Source organism: Aristolochia californica, unplaced genomic scaffold, assembly GCF_029961685.1.
Source record: "Aristolochia californica isolate CCGP_79_NKW_82.1479 unplaced genomic scaffold, dmAriCali1.0.hap1 SCAF_9, whole genome shotgun sequence".
Classification (NCBI taxonomy): Eukaryota; Viridiplantae; Streptophyta; class Magnoliopsida; order Piperales; family Aristolochiaceae; genus Aristolochia; species Aristolochia californica.
Genome location: NW_027182290.1, coordinates 1,864,616 through 1,881,131, shown reverse-complemented (window position 1 = coordinate 1,881,131; position 16,516 = coordinate 1,864,616). Strand labels below are relative to the sequence as shown.

Here is a 16,516-nt window from a genome sequence, read left to right as displayed (position 1 = left end):
ACGGATAAGCTTACGCGCCATTAAAAAAGCTTGATACGGTTTTTTTAAGTAAAACAAAACAAAGCGATTAATTCAATCCATCAAGGTGCTTAATGAGAATTAAAATTGTGTCTATCTTTATTGATTGCCTTTAACATTTAGGATTCAAATTATCAAATTTAAATAATCATAATAAAAAATTAATAAATTTATTTTATAAAATATTCTAGTAAAAAATTATATTCTTGAAAATAGAAGATATTATAGCTCAAACTGTTTTTTCTTGAATAATATTGTGGGTACTGCTGAGAAGTACATAATTTTATTTGTAAAATATAAAAAAGTATTTTATGAAAAATAATAAATAATAAATAATACTGCAAAGGGAACTTAAATCTTATTATTAATAATAAGAAATTAAGGGTTTTTTTCAAATTCGAATTTTGGATTCTAGGATCTGGTTCGGGTTTTAGTAAACCCAACCCCTATCCATGTCTGCTTCATAATGCTTAAAAAGGATATTATAATAACCGACCCAAATTTTGTCTAAGAGTGGAATTATCTCCTTAAACCCGTCAGCTAATTAAGTTGCTAAACATGAAATGTTAGGAAGTTTAATCTTCTTGATTCAACCCTCGAATCTTTCCAAATCCTCCCTCATCATCTTTACCGTACACGTGTCAAGTGTTCAGATAAATCCTACTCTCCCTCGCTCTTCTCGGGACGTTCGGTCTCATCCTCCCCCAGCATTGGCGCTTTTTATTTTTACCCATTCGCCTCTCTTCCGAAGCCACAGTCATCTGTTCTTCTTGGAAACCTTCTTTCCTCCTCCGGCAATGGCGAAGTCTCTCTGTGTCTTCTTGCTTCTCGCTGCTCTCGTCTCCACGGTGCACTCCGATCCACCCAAGAGCTCGGCGCAATCGCCTACTCCCGACCCTTCCTTCCCTGCCTGCATGACGCAAGATCTCACGCCGTTGATGGCCTGCGTCAACTTCGTAGAGGAGGGAAGCAACGTCTCTAAGCCGGATGCTGATTGCTGTAAATCTTATGGCGAAATTCTTAAGGATAATAAAGCCGTGCCTTGTCTTTGCGAGGCCTTGAAGCACCCGGGTGCTTCTCCCATTCCGTTGAACTTCACCAGATTGCATTCTCTACCTCCTCTCTGTAACATCCCTAATCCTCCTTGCGGTATGTGGAGTTTTCGACGTTTTCGTTGATGGTTTTGTGGTGTTTAATTTTGTTATTGTTTGGGATTTTCGGATTCTGGATTTTGATTAATGGGTGAGCACTTATCTTCTTCGTGCAGGGAATGGACCGTCTCCTTCTCCTTCTCCTGGTAAGTGGTTTTTCTGCCATTGTGAGTGCATTCTTTTCTTGTTTTAATGTTTTTCCATTGTATTGAAGTTTCGATTTTTGTGTGTGCAGTTCCTCCATCACCGCCAAACAATTCACCCCCTTCACCACCGAGCGTTCCCACACCGGTACCAGCAACGCCTACGACGCCTCCACCTGCAGGTTCTGGCAGCTCTGGTGCTTCATCTCTATCAATCTCGGCCGCATTCCTGGCTGTTATCGCTGCTTCGATTGCAGCTCTCTTCTAAGACATCTATGGGATTTCACTGCACTAGATTTAGATTTAGATTTAGAGTAGAAAAAATATCGGGCTAGGGAATCAATCAGTGATTTGCAAGTAGTTGTTCTCGTCGGCATCACGTCGTGCTGACTTGAATCAACTTCCGATATCTATGTTATGAGAAATTTCAGGATGTTGAATTCATTCGCTTTATTTGTTGATAGTCTTGGCAATAAAAGTTTGTTTCTCGTTTTACGGGTAACGATAGTTTAACTTTAGATATGATGAAGATCCACCGAATCCTAAAGACACGACGTTCCCCAGATAAGAGTTCTTTCTTTTTCAACAGAAGTTGAGGTATAATACGAATATATATTTCAAGGTTAACTGGGTTTGATCGCCGGCAGAAGGTAGTAAGGAAGAAGGGAAGTCCGGCGCCGCCTGAAGGAAGAAGACTCATATATTCGGGTTTTTTTCTCCATTCTTCTGTGTTCCCATTGTATTGAAGTTATGAATTTTCCCGTGTACACTGCCGTTCACCACCTCCACCTCCAGAGAAGACTCCACCTTGTCCACTTCCCACTCCGCCACCGCCGAAACGATCCCACACAGGTTCAGCATGTGCCTGCTCCGTTCGTCGTCTCTGATCATCTCGGTGTCATTTCTGGCTGCTAGTGCTCTCAGTGCTTTGCTTGCAGATCCCTGAGAGATCATTCGGGAGATTACTGAGTATACAATATATGGTTAGGGAAGTAAAGCACTGATTTTTTACTAGTCGTTCTCGTCTGAATCAGTTACTCCAGAAGATTTCCAGAAGGCATGAATGGAATCAACTCCCATAGTTGCAGTCAAATATTCCCATTAATTTAGCATTTAAGAGGTCCGTCGTTTTGGAAACTGTAATCTACAGATGGAAAGAGTAACCTTCTGTAGCTTTCATCCGGAAACTTTTGTATTAATTCTCCGAAGGTAATTTTAAATGTGGCCATCTAAATACATCCAATGCAGTCGAGCAGTCTTAGTGTAGAGGTCCAGTCCAATCCAACCCATCCAAGAGGTTGGCTTGATCCAAGAAATTGTTGAATCACATAATCCAACAAATCTAATCTCAGTTAATTTTTTTCTTGGAAACATGCAATTTATTCACAGGACAAAACATGGTTGCCTGGATGATTTTGTTAAATCGCATTATTAGATGGTAAAATTGGGATATCCGGAAAATATAATGCCAAGGGGCATGTTTAGATTTGTTTTACTATATTTTAGAATTTATATTTCTTAAATATTAAATTCCAGAGATAGTGACATGACAATAACAACAAAATAACGTTAACATAAATTAAATAAATTTATCAAGTCATATTGTTTCAAATTTTAAATTTATTAATATGCAGTATTATATCATTTAAGTGAAAATTTTATATAAATTATATTGATATGAAATTAATTATTTTATTTAATATATTCTGAACTTAGTGTTTGACTAATATATTTAAATTACTATTTAATAAATTAAAATTTTAAAATTTGTATATATTACAATAATTATTATATTATATTATATTAATATATACTTTTTAATAAAAATATTTTTTATTTAAAAATCATTCATTTGTTGAAATACTTTTATAAATTATATAAATTAAATTAATTTTTATAATAACTGGTTTATATTAATTTGAATGAGAATGTTAATTAAAATAAAGTGAAATTTGTTTTCGACTTAACATTAAACTGATTTAATCAAATAAATAATATGACTAATTATATTATACTACTTAATGTGAAATTATTACATTTATTAATAATTGTATTGTAGTTATTGTGCTAATACTCAACATATTTATGGATATTTCCAAACATCCTAACTCGAAAATCCCTGTTAATTTGGAATTGAATTAAAATTGAAAAATAAACAAATGAAAACAGATTTCAATTAACAGTAACAGAGCAACAAGGACTAGATGGCATCGAGGACATCATCATATTTGGCCTCCGAAGCACTTATATATATATATATAGATTGATCCACACTCAGGAGATTTGACTGAATAATCTTGGGTTTCTGAACATTTTTAATACGCAATCCACAGCATATGAAAATCTGAGCCAGGAGTTGAATTGGGACTCGCTGGTTCATAGCCAAACCCGGGATGAATCGGAGAGGACTCGGCCAAAACCAACAGAGAGATAACAGTGAGGAAAGTCCAAACTAGCATCTCCTTTTCATCCTTCCACTTAGACGGAGCATGAAGGTCCTCCTGCACGCTCTCCATCCCAGATTGTCCGTTTCTGCTACATGCAGATGGAGCTGCATTCTTGTCCACAGTTTCGAGTACAAGCAACAAAGCGTAAGCCTTTCGTCTCTTTCAGTCAATACAACTCTTTCCAACAGCGGTGGCAATTTCCAATTTCCAATTACAGAGAGGTCGAGCTTCTTCTGGAGAGGGAATCAAATGGACAACTCCGGAAGCAAGCTATACTTGATATTTTATTATATATTCATATTCGCCGTAAGAATAATTACAACAAGGCACCGAGGATTGATTGCACCGAAAGCGCATCACCGGCAACACACTTACATGTGGAAAAAAGGCTAAAAAACGGAAAACAGATTGGAAAGAAGCTATCAACGCCTGAACCATGCAAATACAATTATAATGCAGGAGGTACTACCCGTGAACAAAAACAAAACACAGTAAATACACCTTGGAGACGACGAGCGAGAGTTGATCGCCCCCTATATCTAACTCCGACTACCACTCTTCATTTGTACTCCAAAATCATGTTGTTCTCAGGAGCCAACCCAATGCAGGCCCTCATTATGTTCTCCAGCATCGCCCTTTGCTTTGACAGGGCGTTCACCACTGGGGTGCCTGGCGGGACCTGCACCGTTTTCCCCAACATCATCAGATGAACAGATAACAATTATTAAGATTGAAGTGAATCTGAGATGAAATTGTATCTCAACGGTCGGTCTTGTGATTTACCAGGGGTGCCTTGGTGAGGTAACTCAGAATGGTGGCTACTGGGTGGAACGAGTGGAATTTAGCCTGCAAAAAACACTCGATAAAATTTGTAATCTTGTCGCTAAGAGCAAAAATTTCAAACTGGGTTTGACCCCAGGTAGAGGAGAGGAAGAAGGTAACTAACCTCTCCATCGGCTTTGAGTTGAATCCTGGTGCTGAGCTCGGCGAGTAAGACCAGGTCGAGGATGATTGGAGCGGCCAAGAGCGAGTCCTCGCAGGTGTTGTGGAGGACGATGGTGCTCTTGCCACCCATGAAGATCTCCGAGGTGTACTCGTCCAAGGCTCTCTTGCTGTCTCCGACATACGGCACGTACTGCAGACAATCAAACAAGGAATTAAAACCAAACTCAAACGGGACGATTCACCTGGTTTTAAGATGATTTGCTTTTTACCTTGATGACGATGACGTGATCAGGGTGCTCGCCGGGCTCATAGAGGATGCCATTGCTGGACACCATGTCGTCGACGACGTTGCTCTTTGAGATCTCCTTGGACCTGAAGGTCTGAGGAGCTGACAAGTTCATGCCGTCATTGTTACCCAGATGATTGTAGCTGACAATGGATGTGGGCTGAAAACATAATTTTTTTCAATGCCTCAGTAATTCCAAAGTAGAACCGGCTTCAGTAATTAAACAGTTCAAGTAAGAGACCCAGCAAAGCAACAGGGGCAACTACCACTTTGGTTGCAGGAAAAAGGAGGAAAACAATTAACTCTTCTAGGTCAAATTCAACCGGTTATAAAATAGGAAAATCTAGATTGAGGGCACTCTACAAGACTGTCTTGTAGTGGGCTGTTCTCTGAACATTCTAAGCACTCCAGAATAGCTAAGCTGATATTTAAATTCAGGCAATTCCCGCAGATAAAACATCGTATAATACCTTGATACCAGCACCAACGAGGAAATCAACCAAGACAGACTTCATCTTGGTCTGCCCACTCTTAAAATCATCTCCACCTATCAAGCTGTTCCTCTTAATTGCCAAATCAATTAGCCCTGCACAATTAAATTATCACAACAAAAGGGGCACTTAACACCCATGCAATTTCTTTACGATCAGAGCTTGACATCCTGTATCACTAGTTTAGACTGGAACCTGGAACGAAGGTGTTCTGTGGGCTTCCATTAATGAATGGAACGTTTTCCATGATGCATGCCAAAGCATACAATGTCGAAGGAGATATTTCCGTTTCGTCTCTGTCCAAGGCAGCAAGGAGGTTCTCCGTGGTGTCGTTGAGACCCACCACCACGTTGCTGTATCTCTCAGTGTTGGCAGTCCAGAGGACCACAACTTTATCAACCTTGTTGGCAGCTTGAAAATCCCTTTAGTTCATAAAAAAGCCCAAATCAGAGCTAATCATAATTGGGTAATCAGTTACTGTATAAATTTTAACGAGCGTGACTCTTGGGTCCCGGATGGGTGAGAATTTTTTTGTAGTTCAACAAGACTACGGCCAAAGAACGGATATTTACCTAATATCCTTGATGATTTGTTCAACTTGTTCCTTCTTGGTGCCTTTGATTATGTTATTAGCACGGGAACCCTGGTTGGCGGCAATGAAATCTGCGTCATATATCCCAGGCAAAGGGACCATGGATTCCATGTAGGGCCTCAACTGCTTCTGCAAATCGAAGTCCAGGACCTTAGCCCTAGCCATGGCGTCAGCCACATTCATGTTGCTGATGTCCCAGCCTCCAAAGACAACATCGTCAGGATTCACCTAAAATGAGCAAACCAGAATGCTGAATTAATAATTGTTGAGTAGTAAGGCAAACAAAAGCCAACTTATCAATGCGTATTTTAATGGAAAAATATAATATATTATATACTCTTTATTATATTATTACCATAGGGAGCAAGCTCTTAAACGGAGCGTAAATCTCTTCGCCATTGAAGGACCCAACCCTGATGGACGAAGCTTGGGTCAAAGACCCAAAGTAGTTGGCCTGCTGCACTTTGTCTTTTGTTGCCCAGGAAATGCCCCTATCAAATCAGACATCACAGAACAGTAGCCAATAAATACTTCCACCAAAACCAAAATATCACCTCAAAGCATCATCAGCAAACCAAGATCAACAATTAAGAACAATAAATGTCGGGAAAAAATGACAAAACTTACTCCCGATTAGCGATCACACCAGCCGTCAAGGTGGAACCATTGTTTCCGCCCCACCCAACAAGCATCACCCTGAAGACAAAACCACAAACGAATCCCATTTCAGCGGAAAAACAGAAAAAAAAAAAAAACAGAGCTCCGCACCCTAACATGAACGAACTAAACAACCACGTTCAAGATTTCCCATTTCAAGTACACGCACCCGAGTTTGGGAACACGAGTTTCGGTCTTGAACTCGTATTGGACAGTCTTCGGCTTGACGATCCACTGGTAAATCCCGTTCCGGTTCTCATGAACGAGCTCGGTGGTCTCGTAATTATAAACAGACTGAATTTCATCGTCTGTGTACATCACATTCGGGCTCTCCACACGGAAATTCTCGATGAACATTTTCGCGAAAAGAACGAAAGGTCGAACTGGGAAAACACAGAGGAGCAGCCAAAAACCCTAGACACAGGTCACAGAGACAGGGGTAGAGAGCGAGGTGCGAGGGATAGAGCGACTTCTTCCTCCTCGTCGCCAATTGCCTCAGTTCTACCTCTTCGACACCCCCTCGGTGAGAGATTTATAACCACGAAGGGTAGGCACGTGGCTCAATATAATAGGACGCAGAGGAGAACATCAGAAAAGTTCATAGGGGCTCAGAAAAGTTCATAGAGGCCACTTAACCGCTCTGAGCCGTGACACAAGCGTGGGAGCGCTTTGACATGTGTGGGGACGGGTGTCCAGGCTCTTTACACGTTGGGGGCCCACAGATGGGCACGTGTTACTGCTTGAGGGAGTCGGGCCCACCTTGTTCTCTTAGAAAAGAAGTTTGGCGAGGGCATTCCTTTATATTGGTGAATAATTGGTGAATAATTCAATCAGAAGTTAAAATTCGGCAGTTGATAAAAACAACCTATGAATTAAAGGGTAGTCTATTACTAGTCTATATCACAGTTACGCCAATGGGGTAGTGAGCCATGGAACATCCCTTTTGAGACATGAACATTTTTGTGTAAGAGCCCACCAATGGTCCCTAATGTTAGACAGAAACTAATCGATTTTCATTATTGGAGTTGTCCAAGTTGCATTCTCAATGTGTCATGGACCCATGTTATTCATTGGGAGGCTGGTAGGTCTAATAACAACCAGGGTTTTTTCACTTGTTCGGTCTGTTTGGACTCAAAACTGACACGACTCGACTCAACTGTGGAGTTTGCGACACTTAGGGTGCCTTCCTTGAAAAATAAAACACGTGTGGGATTCGTAGAAAAGTTGCTTGTGAGCTAAAACCATGTTTCCCGTGGGAGTAGGATTTTCTCCGGAAGAGAGAATCTCGATTCCCGGACAATAACTCCACCCGGTTAGAAACAAAGCAAATAGCGCCGAAAATCTCGTGGTACCCATTTTTCTTCTATTTAATGAGCTGAGAATTTTCGTGTCGTTTCGTGGGTCGCGCGAGGCGCCAGTGGCTGCCGCTTCTTCTCAAAAGTGCACGCTTGTGGGCCATCTTGTGGGGAGCTGGATTGCGTCCCATCATGAGTGGGTCCCACGCATCGCATATACGGTTTATTTAGGCTTGTCTGTGGGGAGCGATACCGTGGCCTTTCAGGGCCTGGCGGCCTTGCTATGCCCAGACAGTTCATGGGTTCGGTTCCGTTGATTGAACCAGCCCGACTAGTAAACATTTTGACTGATCACTTTTACTTCAGCCATATAAACACGTAGCACTCCATCTGTCCATTTCCGGTTTGTCTTTATTGCGAATTTATTATAATTTTTAAAGGTTCCCTCACTGACCCAAGTCCAGCCAAACCGTCCCCTCCACCTATAAACCGGTCAGCCTCTCCCTTTCCAGACGTGGTACAGACACGCCATTGTCAGATCAAGGTCTGGACTGTCATATTAAGCGGTCCAAGACAACCCGTCACAAATCCCGATGGGACCCACGCATGTGTAAGTACCTCAAGATTCCCTCAACCTGACCCCTTCGTATAAGCTATAGGAGGAGAAAAAACGTATCAGTGATAATAGACTAGTCGTAATACAGTAGGAGACCTTAAGTTCTGAGGTCCATGATTGTGCCAGCGTGCCCATTTTAGGGGCGGACCCACCAAAAATGTGAGCGCCCAGATTGATGGAGAAGGCCTGAAAGGCAGAGTGTGAATGGGACAGGAGGAGGACAATAATGGGGGGTCGGTATTTTAATCCTATGGTAGGAGTTGTACCACATAGGCCATTGAATGGGGGATGAAAGTGGCCAAATGTGAAGAAAGGGACACCCACATTTTCACCACATGGGCAAAATACACTCTCCATGGGCCAATACATTTCCATAAGGAAGTGGTAAGTAACAAAGTAGGTGCATCAGTAGTTTTTCTTAATATGTATGGATACCTAAAATCTGATACATATTGGCTCTATCAATTAATACACTCTATATGGATAGTGACTCATGACCCTTAGGGTAAATTTTGTCACATATGTATAATACAGGGATTTATTGCAATAACAAAAATGATAAAGAAGAAACAATGGAAAGAAAAAGGATTTGATATCGTAATCGGGTGGAATTTGAATGATGAAAGTTAAATTCGATAAATATCCAATCTAAATTATTAATTGTTAAATTTATATCCGACGATCTATATTCTTTAAAAGTTTTAAATTTCTTGAGTCGAAAATTCAAGAAAATAAGATATAGACAAATATAAGATCAAGTGGTGTATATCCTTTGGAAGCTTTCGTTTTTTTTTTTAAATGGTTGTTCAAGGTGTGGGCGTTTCAAACCTTCTCCAAGTGGTGCATGTCCTTTTTGTTAAAACATAACCTTCAAAAAATAGTTTTCAATGATGTTTTCTTCTCCGTCTAGGAGGTTATTTATAATACATTACAAGTCGATTTTAGGATCAATTTAGATCCTAAAATCAAGGAATAAAATAAAAAATACAATCACGGGATCAGAGGAAACAATCACGCTATACAGTTCAACACTCCCCCTCAAGTTGGTGCATAGATATCGGTCATGCCCAACTTGTTAATTATACCATGAAATGTTTTCCCTGATACTGTCTTCATGAGCATATCAGCCATCTGACTCTCAGATTGAATAAAGGGGAATTGTATAATCTTTGTATCAAGGTTCCCCATGATGAAATGACGATCAACTTCAACATGTTTAGTGTGATCATGTTGAACAGGATTTTGTGCAATTGCGATGGCTGCCTTGTTATCACAGTGGAGATTCATAAGTTTGTCGTATTTAATCCCTAAGTCTTTCAGTATATTCCATATCCATAACAACTCGCATACACCATGAGCCATACCTCGAAATTCAGTTTCAGCACTTGATCTTGATATTGCCTCTGGTTTTTACTTTCCCTATTGGCATTCTTTTGTAGAGCCTCCATTTCTTCGTTCATCACCTTTTTCCATTTTGGATCAGCTAATGCATCCTGCATATTACTAGGAATAAAAACCCTGGATAATTGATCAAACGTAAATGCATACGATTTAGTTAACCTATGGGAGGACACATAGTTGTTGCTTGAGTATTTGGTCTTGACTTCAAGATCAGGTTCATACTGTTTCTTTGGAACTTTCCTATTCAATCTTTGTAGATATCTAGGAGTTATATTTTCTGTAGGAAGACATATTTCTTTAGAATCATCAAACACAAGATTCGTATTTACCTGAGGAGGAACATTCCGAGTTGATTCTTCAGTTGTTGGTGCAGATTGGGGCAACTTTTAGGATTCTTCAACAGGAGAAATTAATGATTCACTCTCGGCTTCATGGTTGGGAGCACAATCTTATTGCACATCATGACGACCTAGTTGGTTAAGAAATTCATTTCACTGCTTCTAACTTAGTAAACTCAGCCCCTCCGCTATTCTCTTGTTGAACATTCTCTTCACTTGAGCTCTCCCCCTGAAGAGAATTCCGAGAGACTCCCCCTGAGAAATAAGTTTGTAATTCATGGAACAAGTTATCTAGAGTTATGTGAAGCTTTCGGGTGTGTGGATCATAGCATCGATATCCTTTTTCAAAATCAGAATAACCAACAAAAACATATCGTTTGGTACATGAATCAAGTTTATTTCGCAAGACTTTTGGGATATGAACGTATACAGTACACCCAAAAACCCAGGGTTCAAGATTCGGAAGATGGGGAAAGGAAATTAAGGAGTGCAATTTTTGTTGAGGAGTTTGAAAGTCTATGACTCAAGAAGGTGTTCGATTGATAAGGTAAGCAACAAATTTGACAGTTTTACCCCAATAAAATCGAGGCATGTTCATACCAAAGAGAGAGGCACACACTACTTCCAAAAGTTGTTTATTTTTCCTCTCTACCAATCCATTTTGTTAGGGAGTATAGGTGCATAAGGTCTTATGACGAATTTCATGATTGTTTAGAAAATTACCAAGAGAAGTATCGACAAACTCAGTACTATTGTCAAATTGCAAAACATGAATCTGTTTTTGGTACTGAGTATGTACCATTTAGTGAAATTTCTGAAAAGCTAGACACACATCATTTTTTTTATCAGCAGGGACACCCAAGTCATTCTAGTGCATTTATCAATAAATGTCATAAAATACCGAGCTCGAGAAATAGAGGGAACCTTTGCAAGACCCCAAACATTAGAATGAATAACCTCAAAAGGTTCAGAACTCTTATTCAAACTTGGTATATAAGAGATACGCTAGCTCTTAGCCAATTCACAAGTGTCACAATGAAAATCCAGATTATTCAAACCTGAAAAAAGGGTGTGATCATAATTTCTTAAGATAACCAAAGGAAAGATGGTCAAGTCTTCAGTGCCATAACCATATAGTTGTTTGAGCACTTTCGTCACTACTAGCTTGATTTGTCTGACTGATTTTCGATCCCCCATTCTCTGTTAACTCCAAATAGTAGAGTTTGCCCCGTCTAACACTATAACCAAAAATCTTTCGAGTTAGAATGTCCTGAAAGACACAAAAGGAGGGCTAGAAGTTATAGTACAAGCAAGAGTTGAAGCAATGTGGCTAACAGACAACAAGTTGTATTCAAGAGATGGAACGACAAGGACAATATCTAATGTAAGATTATTTGACAAGATAACTAACCCTTCCCCAGTAATAGGAGATGTACTACCATTGGTGGTGAAAATAACAGATTGAGGAGAAGGTAGGACAAATGTTAATTGACTGGAATCCCTCGTCATGTGATTGGATGCACCTGTATCAATAATCCAAGTTCTATTCTTAGAATATGAAGAGAATATTGATGCTTTATGATAATACCTGGATAGGCAATATTCGCCGTAGGCACCAGTTTTTCGCCGACGATTTTTTTTCGAAGTTTTTTTGAGAAGTACCACCACTATAGATAACCAATAATCTCGTAACAACGCTATTGTGAATGACCTTTTTCTCGGTAGTGAGTACATACCTAGTTGTTAGATTTTGTAGTGATTGGACGATAGCTCCCCATTCTGGGATAATTCAGATTTTTGGTTCGGTTCGGTCCAGTTCGGTTCGATTGTGGCCCGGTTTGGTTCGGGTCCGATCCGGTTCTGGTTAGGTTATGTTCGGGTCCGATTTGGATCCACTGGGTTGACCCACAGATAAATAAGGGAACAATGTTCCTAAGTTAACCAAAAATAAATAAAAATTAAACGAGCACCTTCTCTGTCAATCTTCTTCGTCAATGTTGGTGGTTCAGTGGTAGATTCGGCGGCGGTTCGTCAGCTTTCGGGATTCCTATCGGATTTCGGGTGGCGGTGGCTCGGTTTTACGGCGACAAACACAAAAAACTTCTTTGATGACGGCAGGTTGTCTTCGGCGACGGTGATGGTGTGTCGGCAGCTTAGACGACGGTGTTTTTCGGCTATGAAAATCGTCTGTCCACTGAGTCGTAGAATTGTTTTTTTTATTTCTTCTTCAACAACGGCAGCGTCGGCTTCCTTCAGCACGGTGGTCAGTAGTGACAATCGAAGTGGGATGACGACGGTGATAATCGGCGACGACGGGAAACTACGGGACATAGCTTCTGTTTTGTTCTTCGGACGACGAAAAGCTACGGAACAGAGTTTATGCGCTGTTCTTCGGCGACGAGGAGGAGAAGAAAGACTCCCGCTTTGATACCATGTTAAAACAAAACCTTCAAAGAATAGTTTTCGATGATATATTCTTCTTTGTCTAGGAGACTATTTCTAATAGATTACAAGTCGATTTTAGGATCAATTTAGATCCTAAAATCAAGGAATAAAATAAAAAATACAATCACTAGATCAGAGGAAACAATCACGCTATACAGTTTCCTCCGATCACGATATACAGTTCTACACCTTTAATTCAATTTGATGATTAAATTTAAAATTTTAGTACACCTAGCTTAGATTGACTTAGCTTTATACTCCGATATTTTCATAACAAATCGAAGTCGTAAATATTTTAATTCATTACTGTTTTATCATTTCTAAAATATTTTAAAATTTATGTAAATACATTTGATTTGATTAAATCCAATCATAAATATTTGGTAATAATTTTATGTATGTAACATACCGGGTGTATTGTTATAACCCATTTGAAAATATCCTAGATGGCCCTCTTTGTCTTTGCAGTTTGTGGGCCATAATGGATTGGGCTTGGTGCCTTGATGGGCATCATGCAATTGAGACATAAATATATTTGAAGCCCAACTCAATTGGGCACAACAGTAATAACACATAGGAAATTATCATTACCGTCGTTTTGTATTTTTTTCATTAATTATATTCACCCCTTTGTTGATATCGATAATTTTATCACTTCCAATCTAGGGAAAGGAATACCCTTGTTACCCAAAAACCTAGTGTTATTAGGTCTAGTTCAGACCTACTGCTTAAATTGGGTTCTCCTAAACCTCGTCGCATTTTTGGGCTTGAAATGTGAGATTGTCAAAAACAGCTGGACCTGATTGGTTTTAGTGGTTTAATTGCTAATTGGGTTAGCTAGCTGTCGAGTCCCATGGGTAACTGTGGCCATCGGGTCCGATTTTATGAGGAACCTGACCTAAAAAACCCGGGTTGGGTTTGGGTATCTGATTTTTCCCTAATAAAAAAATTAGTTTAAATTTTAATTACATTACTTATTAAAAACCTGATTAAATTGGGTTTAATCACATCTAATAACCTTGTCAGGTCAGGTTTAATAACATTGGTTGGGCTCCTATTTATCTATTTTGTCAAAGATAGTTGAGTTCGTCTGTTTGGAATCCATAAAAAAGAAAATAAAAATTTAAGCATTATTATTTCAAAAAATAATTTATAAAAATGAGATAATAATAACCATAGGTCAATTGGTGTCAAATCCATTGCCCCAAGTTCAAATGGACCACGGTGGATAAGGCAACAAGAAGACACATCAATCGTTCAAGTTGACCCTTTTAGTTTTATAATAGCGATTGATCAATTTATAAATGACATAAACATAACATTTGTTGTGTCTATTTGGATGAAAAGCGACTGATGGAAGAAGAATGGTGCACATGATTGAAGAGCTTGGCTTGGTTAGGAGAACCATGGTTGGGTTTTGGTAAACCTGACCCTGACCTGATCTGTGCCCACCCTTACCTATAGAGAACTCCTTTAAGACCGTCAAAGTTCAATTCAATTTAGTTAATTCGAGTTGATTAGCTTGAGTTAGAGCACATTTTGTTGAGTGAAGCCAACTCAAATTGAGACTAGGATGAGTCACGTACCAAATCCATTCAAGACCCTAAAATTGTTTCATAAATTGAATTGACTCGACTAGTCAGACAACCATGACATTAACAAACTGTAACCCTAGTTGTGAAACCATCAAAATGGCAAGCTATTTTTCAGCTGTAATTTTGATCTCCTCAACTTGAACCGCCTACTTCAAGAACCGATCGACCCGGTTAATCGCTAAACCATATTAACAATAACAAACCGACCGACCCGGCTAATCGCTAAACGCTCTTCAAATTCCTTGGGTCCATCGTCTCTGTCCCTTTCCTCCTCCAGAACGATGGATAAGGAGATAATTTAACGAGTATGGCGAATGGGTTGATGGGGGCGTTGCGATCCGTCACCTCCCCATTAATCCTCTCTCGCACGTAAAGACTTTCTCGAGGTAATCCAGAGTCGTAAAACCCTGTTGATTGCGATGACCGCCATTAGAAAACAGTTGCTCCGTTATAAAACATGCTGCTGCAGAGGCGGAAATCATATTTAATTGCGAGGCTTGTATCGTTTCGATGCAATTTACAGTTTTTCCTTGTGGGTGGGAATAAGTTTCCAGTTAAGTAATCCGGCCAGAAGGAGAAATCGAGTTAGAGTAATCGAAGCGACTTCCATGAGAGAATACAAACAAAGCGCGACATCTATTGTTAACAGCGTGATTGGCCTCTTTCAGATCGGAATAATTGATGCGTTTACTTGGATTGCTCAAGTGGGTTATTTCATCTAATTTGTTTGAGTTCTGCTTACGCACCAGAAAAGGAATTGGAGCTTTCCGTAGTGTGACGCGCGTTATCTGTTTGTTTAAATGCGTCAACAAGACGAATCCATGTGGTTGCAGTTGTTTGATAACTGTATCGCCTTCTTTGTATAAATTAAAGCTTAAAATTGAAGCTCGGTTTCGACAAAAGCATGGTGGCGGATTAAGGTTGGCTGCCGAGATAATTTGGGTATGATCAGATGACGTCCGACGATGAGTTCGATATTCGTCTAATCTTCTTTAATGATTTGTTTCAACTGTGCTACGTCAGTTTTGGAACTGTCAAGATTTTAGTATACTTAGCCTTTGGTCTGATTAAACTAGGTGTTTTCTTTATGAGAATTTTTTTTTATCATTCTTTTACTATTGCAAATAAAAAAGAAACGAAAAGATATTCTTCTATATCCTTGATCGATCCTATTAAAATAAAATCTCAAATAAAAATGAGTTGAAAAATCATTGAGATTTATAATTTCTTTATATTAGAACACTTGTTTATTTCCATTAATAGAAGAAAAAAATTGGTAGAGAAGGATATTACTTGGATTAATAGAAGATTAAAAATTCTCAATAGTTCAATTATCTGGACAATAAGGGATCAAGTCAATTTGATGTAGTGAAAATAATGTTAAAATGGACTTTTAAAATTACATAAAAATGTACAAAAAAAAAAATCCAGGTAAACTTCAATTTATTCAATGGCTTGATTGTGACTCTGTGTCTAAGTTCATAAAAACTGTGTTTAAATTTGAAAATTGAAAGTGAGAGAGAAAAGAAGCAATAAGGAAGGCATGGCCTCAACTACCTCCTACCCAACCAAACCAACCCCTTTGGGCCATGTTGTGTATGATTCGCATTCACCCAAAAAGCCGAGAGGAAAAAAGTGGGAAATGATTATCCTCGATCAAAATTATGTCCAAATCAGAGGGAAATTGTGTTGAGTCCTGGATATGAAACGAAAAGAAAGAAAGAAATTAGTTAAGCAGCTCTGCCCTCGCCGCTCCTGGAGATGACGGAGAAAGAGAAGAAAATTATCTGGACGTGGAACCGTCATTTGGGTCGACGTCAGAGTAAGATTTTGATTCGGCGGATCCTCTCCGCATCCTTTCTCCCACCCCTTCGCGCGGCTGATCTGACGAGAAGGGTTGGTCGACTACGCCACCCAACTCTCAGTCAGTCAAAGGACTCTGCCTCTCACACGTTAGTAATAACAAACTGAACTAGTTCAACAAGGAAAAACCAAATCGAAACAAGAAATGGGGTTGATGGGAAATAGAGCTTTTTTAACAATGGGATTTGTTTGTTTCTCTCTCCGTGCCTTAATTGAGTGAGGTGGGGAGAGGA

At 39.5% G+C, this 16,516-nt stretch overlaps 2 protein-coding genes across 2 annotated transcripts; one reads left to right on the top strand and one right to left on the bottom strand.

Moving 5' to 3' along the window:
* The first annotated feature begins 815 nt into the window (after positions 1-815).
* Positions 816-1,580, top strand: LOC137940150 (non-specific lipid transfer protein GPI-anchored 11-like). Its single transcript, XM_068785088.1, has 3 exons — positions 816-1,167; positions 1,286-1,315; positions 1,405-1,580. The coding sequence occupies exons 1-3, from the start codon at positions 816-818 to the stop codon at positions 1,578-1,580; spliced, it is 558 nt and encodes a 185-aa protein (XP_068641189.1).
* A 2,441-nt stretch (positions 1,581-4,021) lies between these two features.
* LOC137942174 (inositol-3-phosphate synthase 1-like) lies at positions 4,022-7,240 on the bottom strand. Its single transcript, XM_068787868.1, has 10 exons — positions 6,900-7,240; positions 6,701-6,769; positions 6,429-6,564; positions 6,054-6,301; positions 5,677-5,903; positions 5,461-5,576; positions 4,974-5,150; positions 4,706-4,894; positions 4,543-4,605; positions 4,022-4,438 (listed from the first exon to the last, which is right to left on the bottom strand). The coding sequence occupies exons 1-10, from the start codon at positions 7,085-7,087 to the stop codon at positions 4,319-4,321; spliced, it is 1,533 nt and encodes a 510-aa protein (XP_068643969.1). The 5' UTR covers positions 7,088-7,240; the 3' UTR covers positions 4,022-4,318.
* Positions 7,241-16,516: the final 9,276 nt, after the last annotated feature.

Coding starts and splice junctions, on each gene's coding strand:
- LOC137940150 (XM_068785088.1), top strand. CDS start 816: ATGGCGAAGTCTCTCTGTGTCTTCTTGCTTCTCGCTGCTCTCGTCTCC. Junction 1,168..1,285: donor CATCCCTAATCCTCCTTGCG/GTATGTGGAGTT, acceptor TTCTTCGTGCAG/GGAATGGACCGTCTCCTTCT. Junction 1,316..1,404: donor GTCTCCTTCTCCTTCTCCTG/GTAAGTGGTTTT, acceptor TTGTGTGTGCAG/TTCCTCCATCACCGCCAAAC.
- LOC137942174 (XM_068787868.1), bottom strand. CDS start 7,087: ATGTTCATCGAGAATTTCCGTGTGGAGAGCCCGAATGTGATGTACACA. Junction 5,577..5,676: donor ACAGAACACCTTCGTTCCAG/GTTCCAGTCTAA, acceptor TTAATTGTGCAG/GGCTAATTGATTTGGCAATT. Junction 4,895..4,973: donor ATCACGTCATCGTCATCAAG/GTAAAAAGCAAA, acceptor GATTGTCTGCAG/TACGTGCCGTATGTCGGAGA.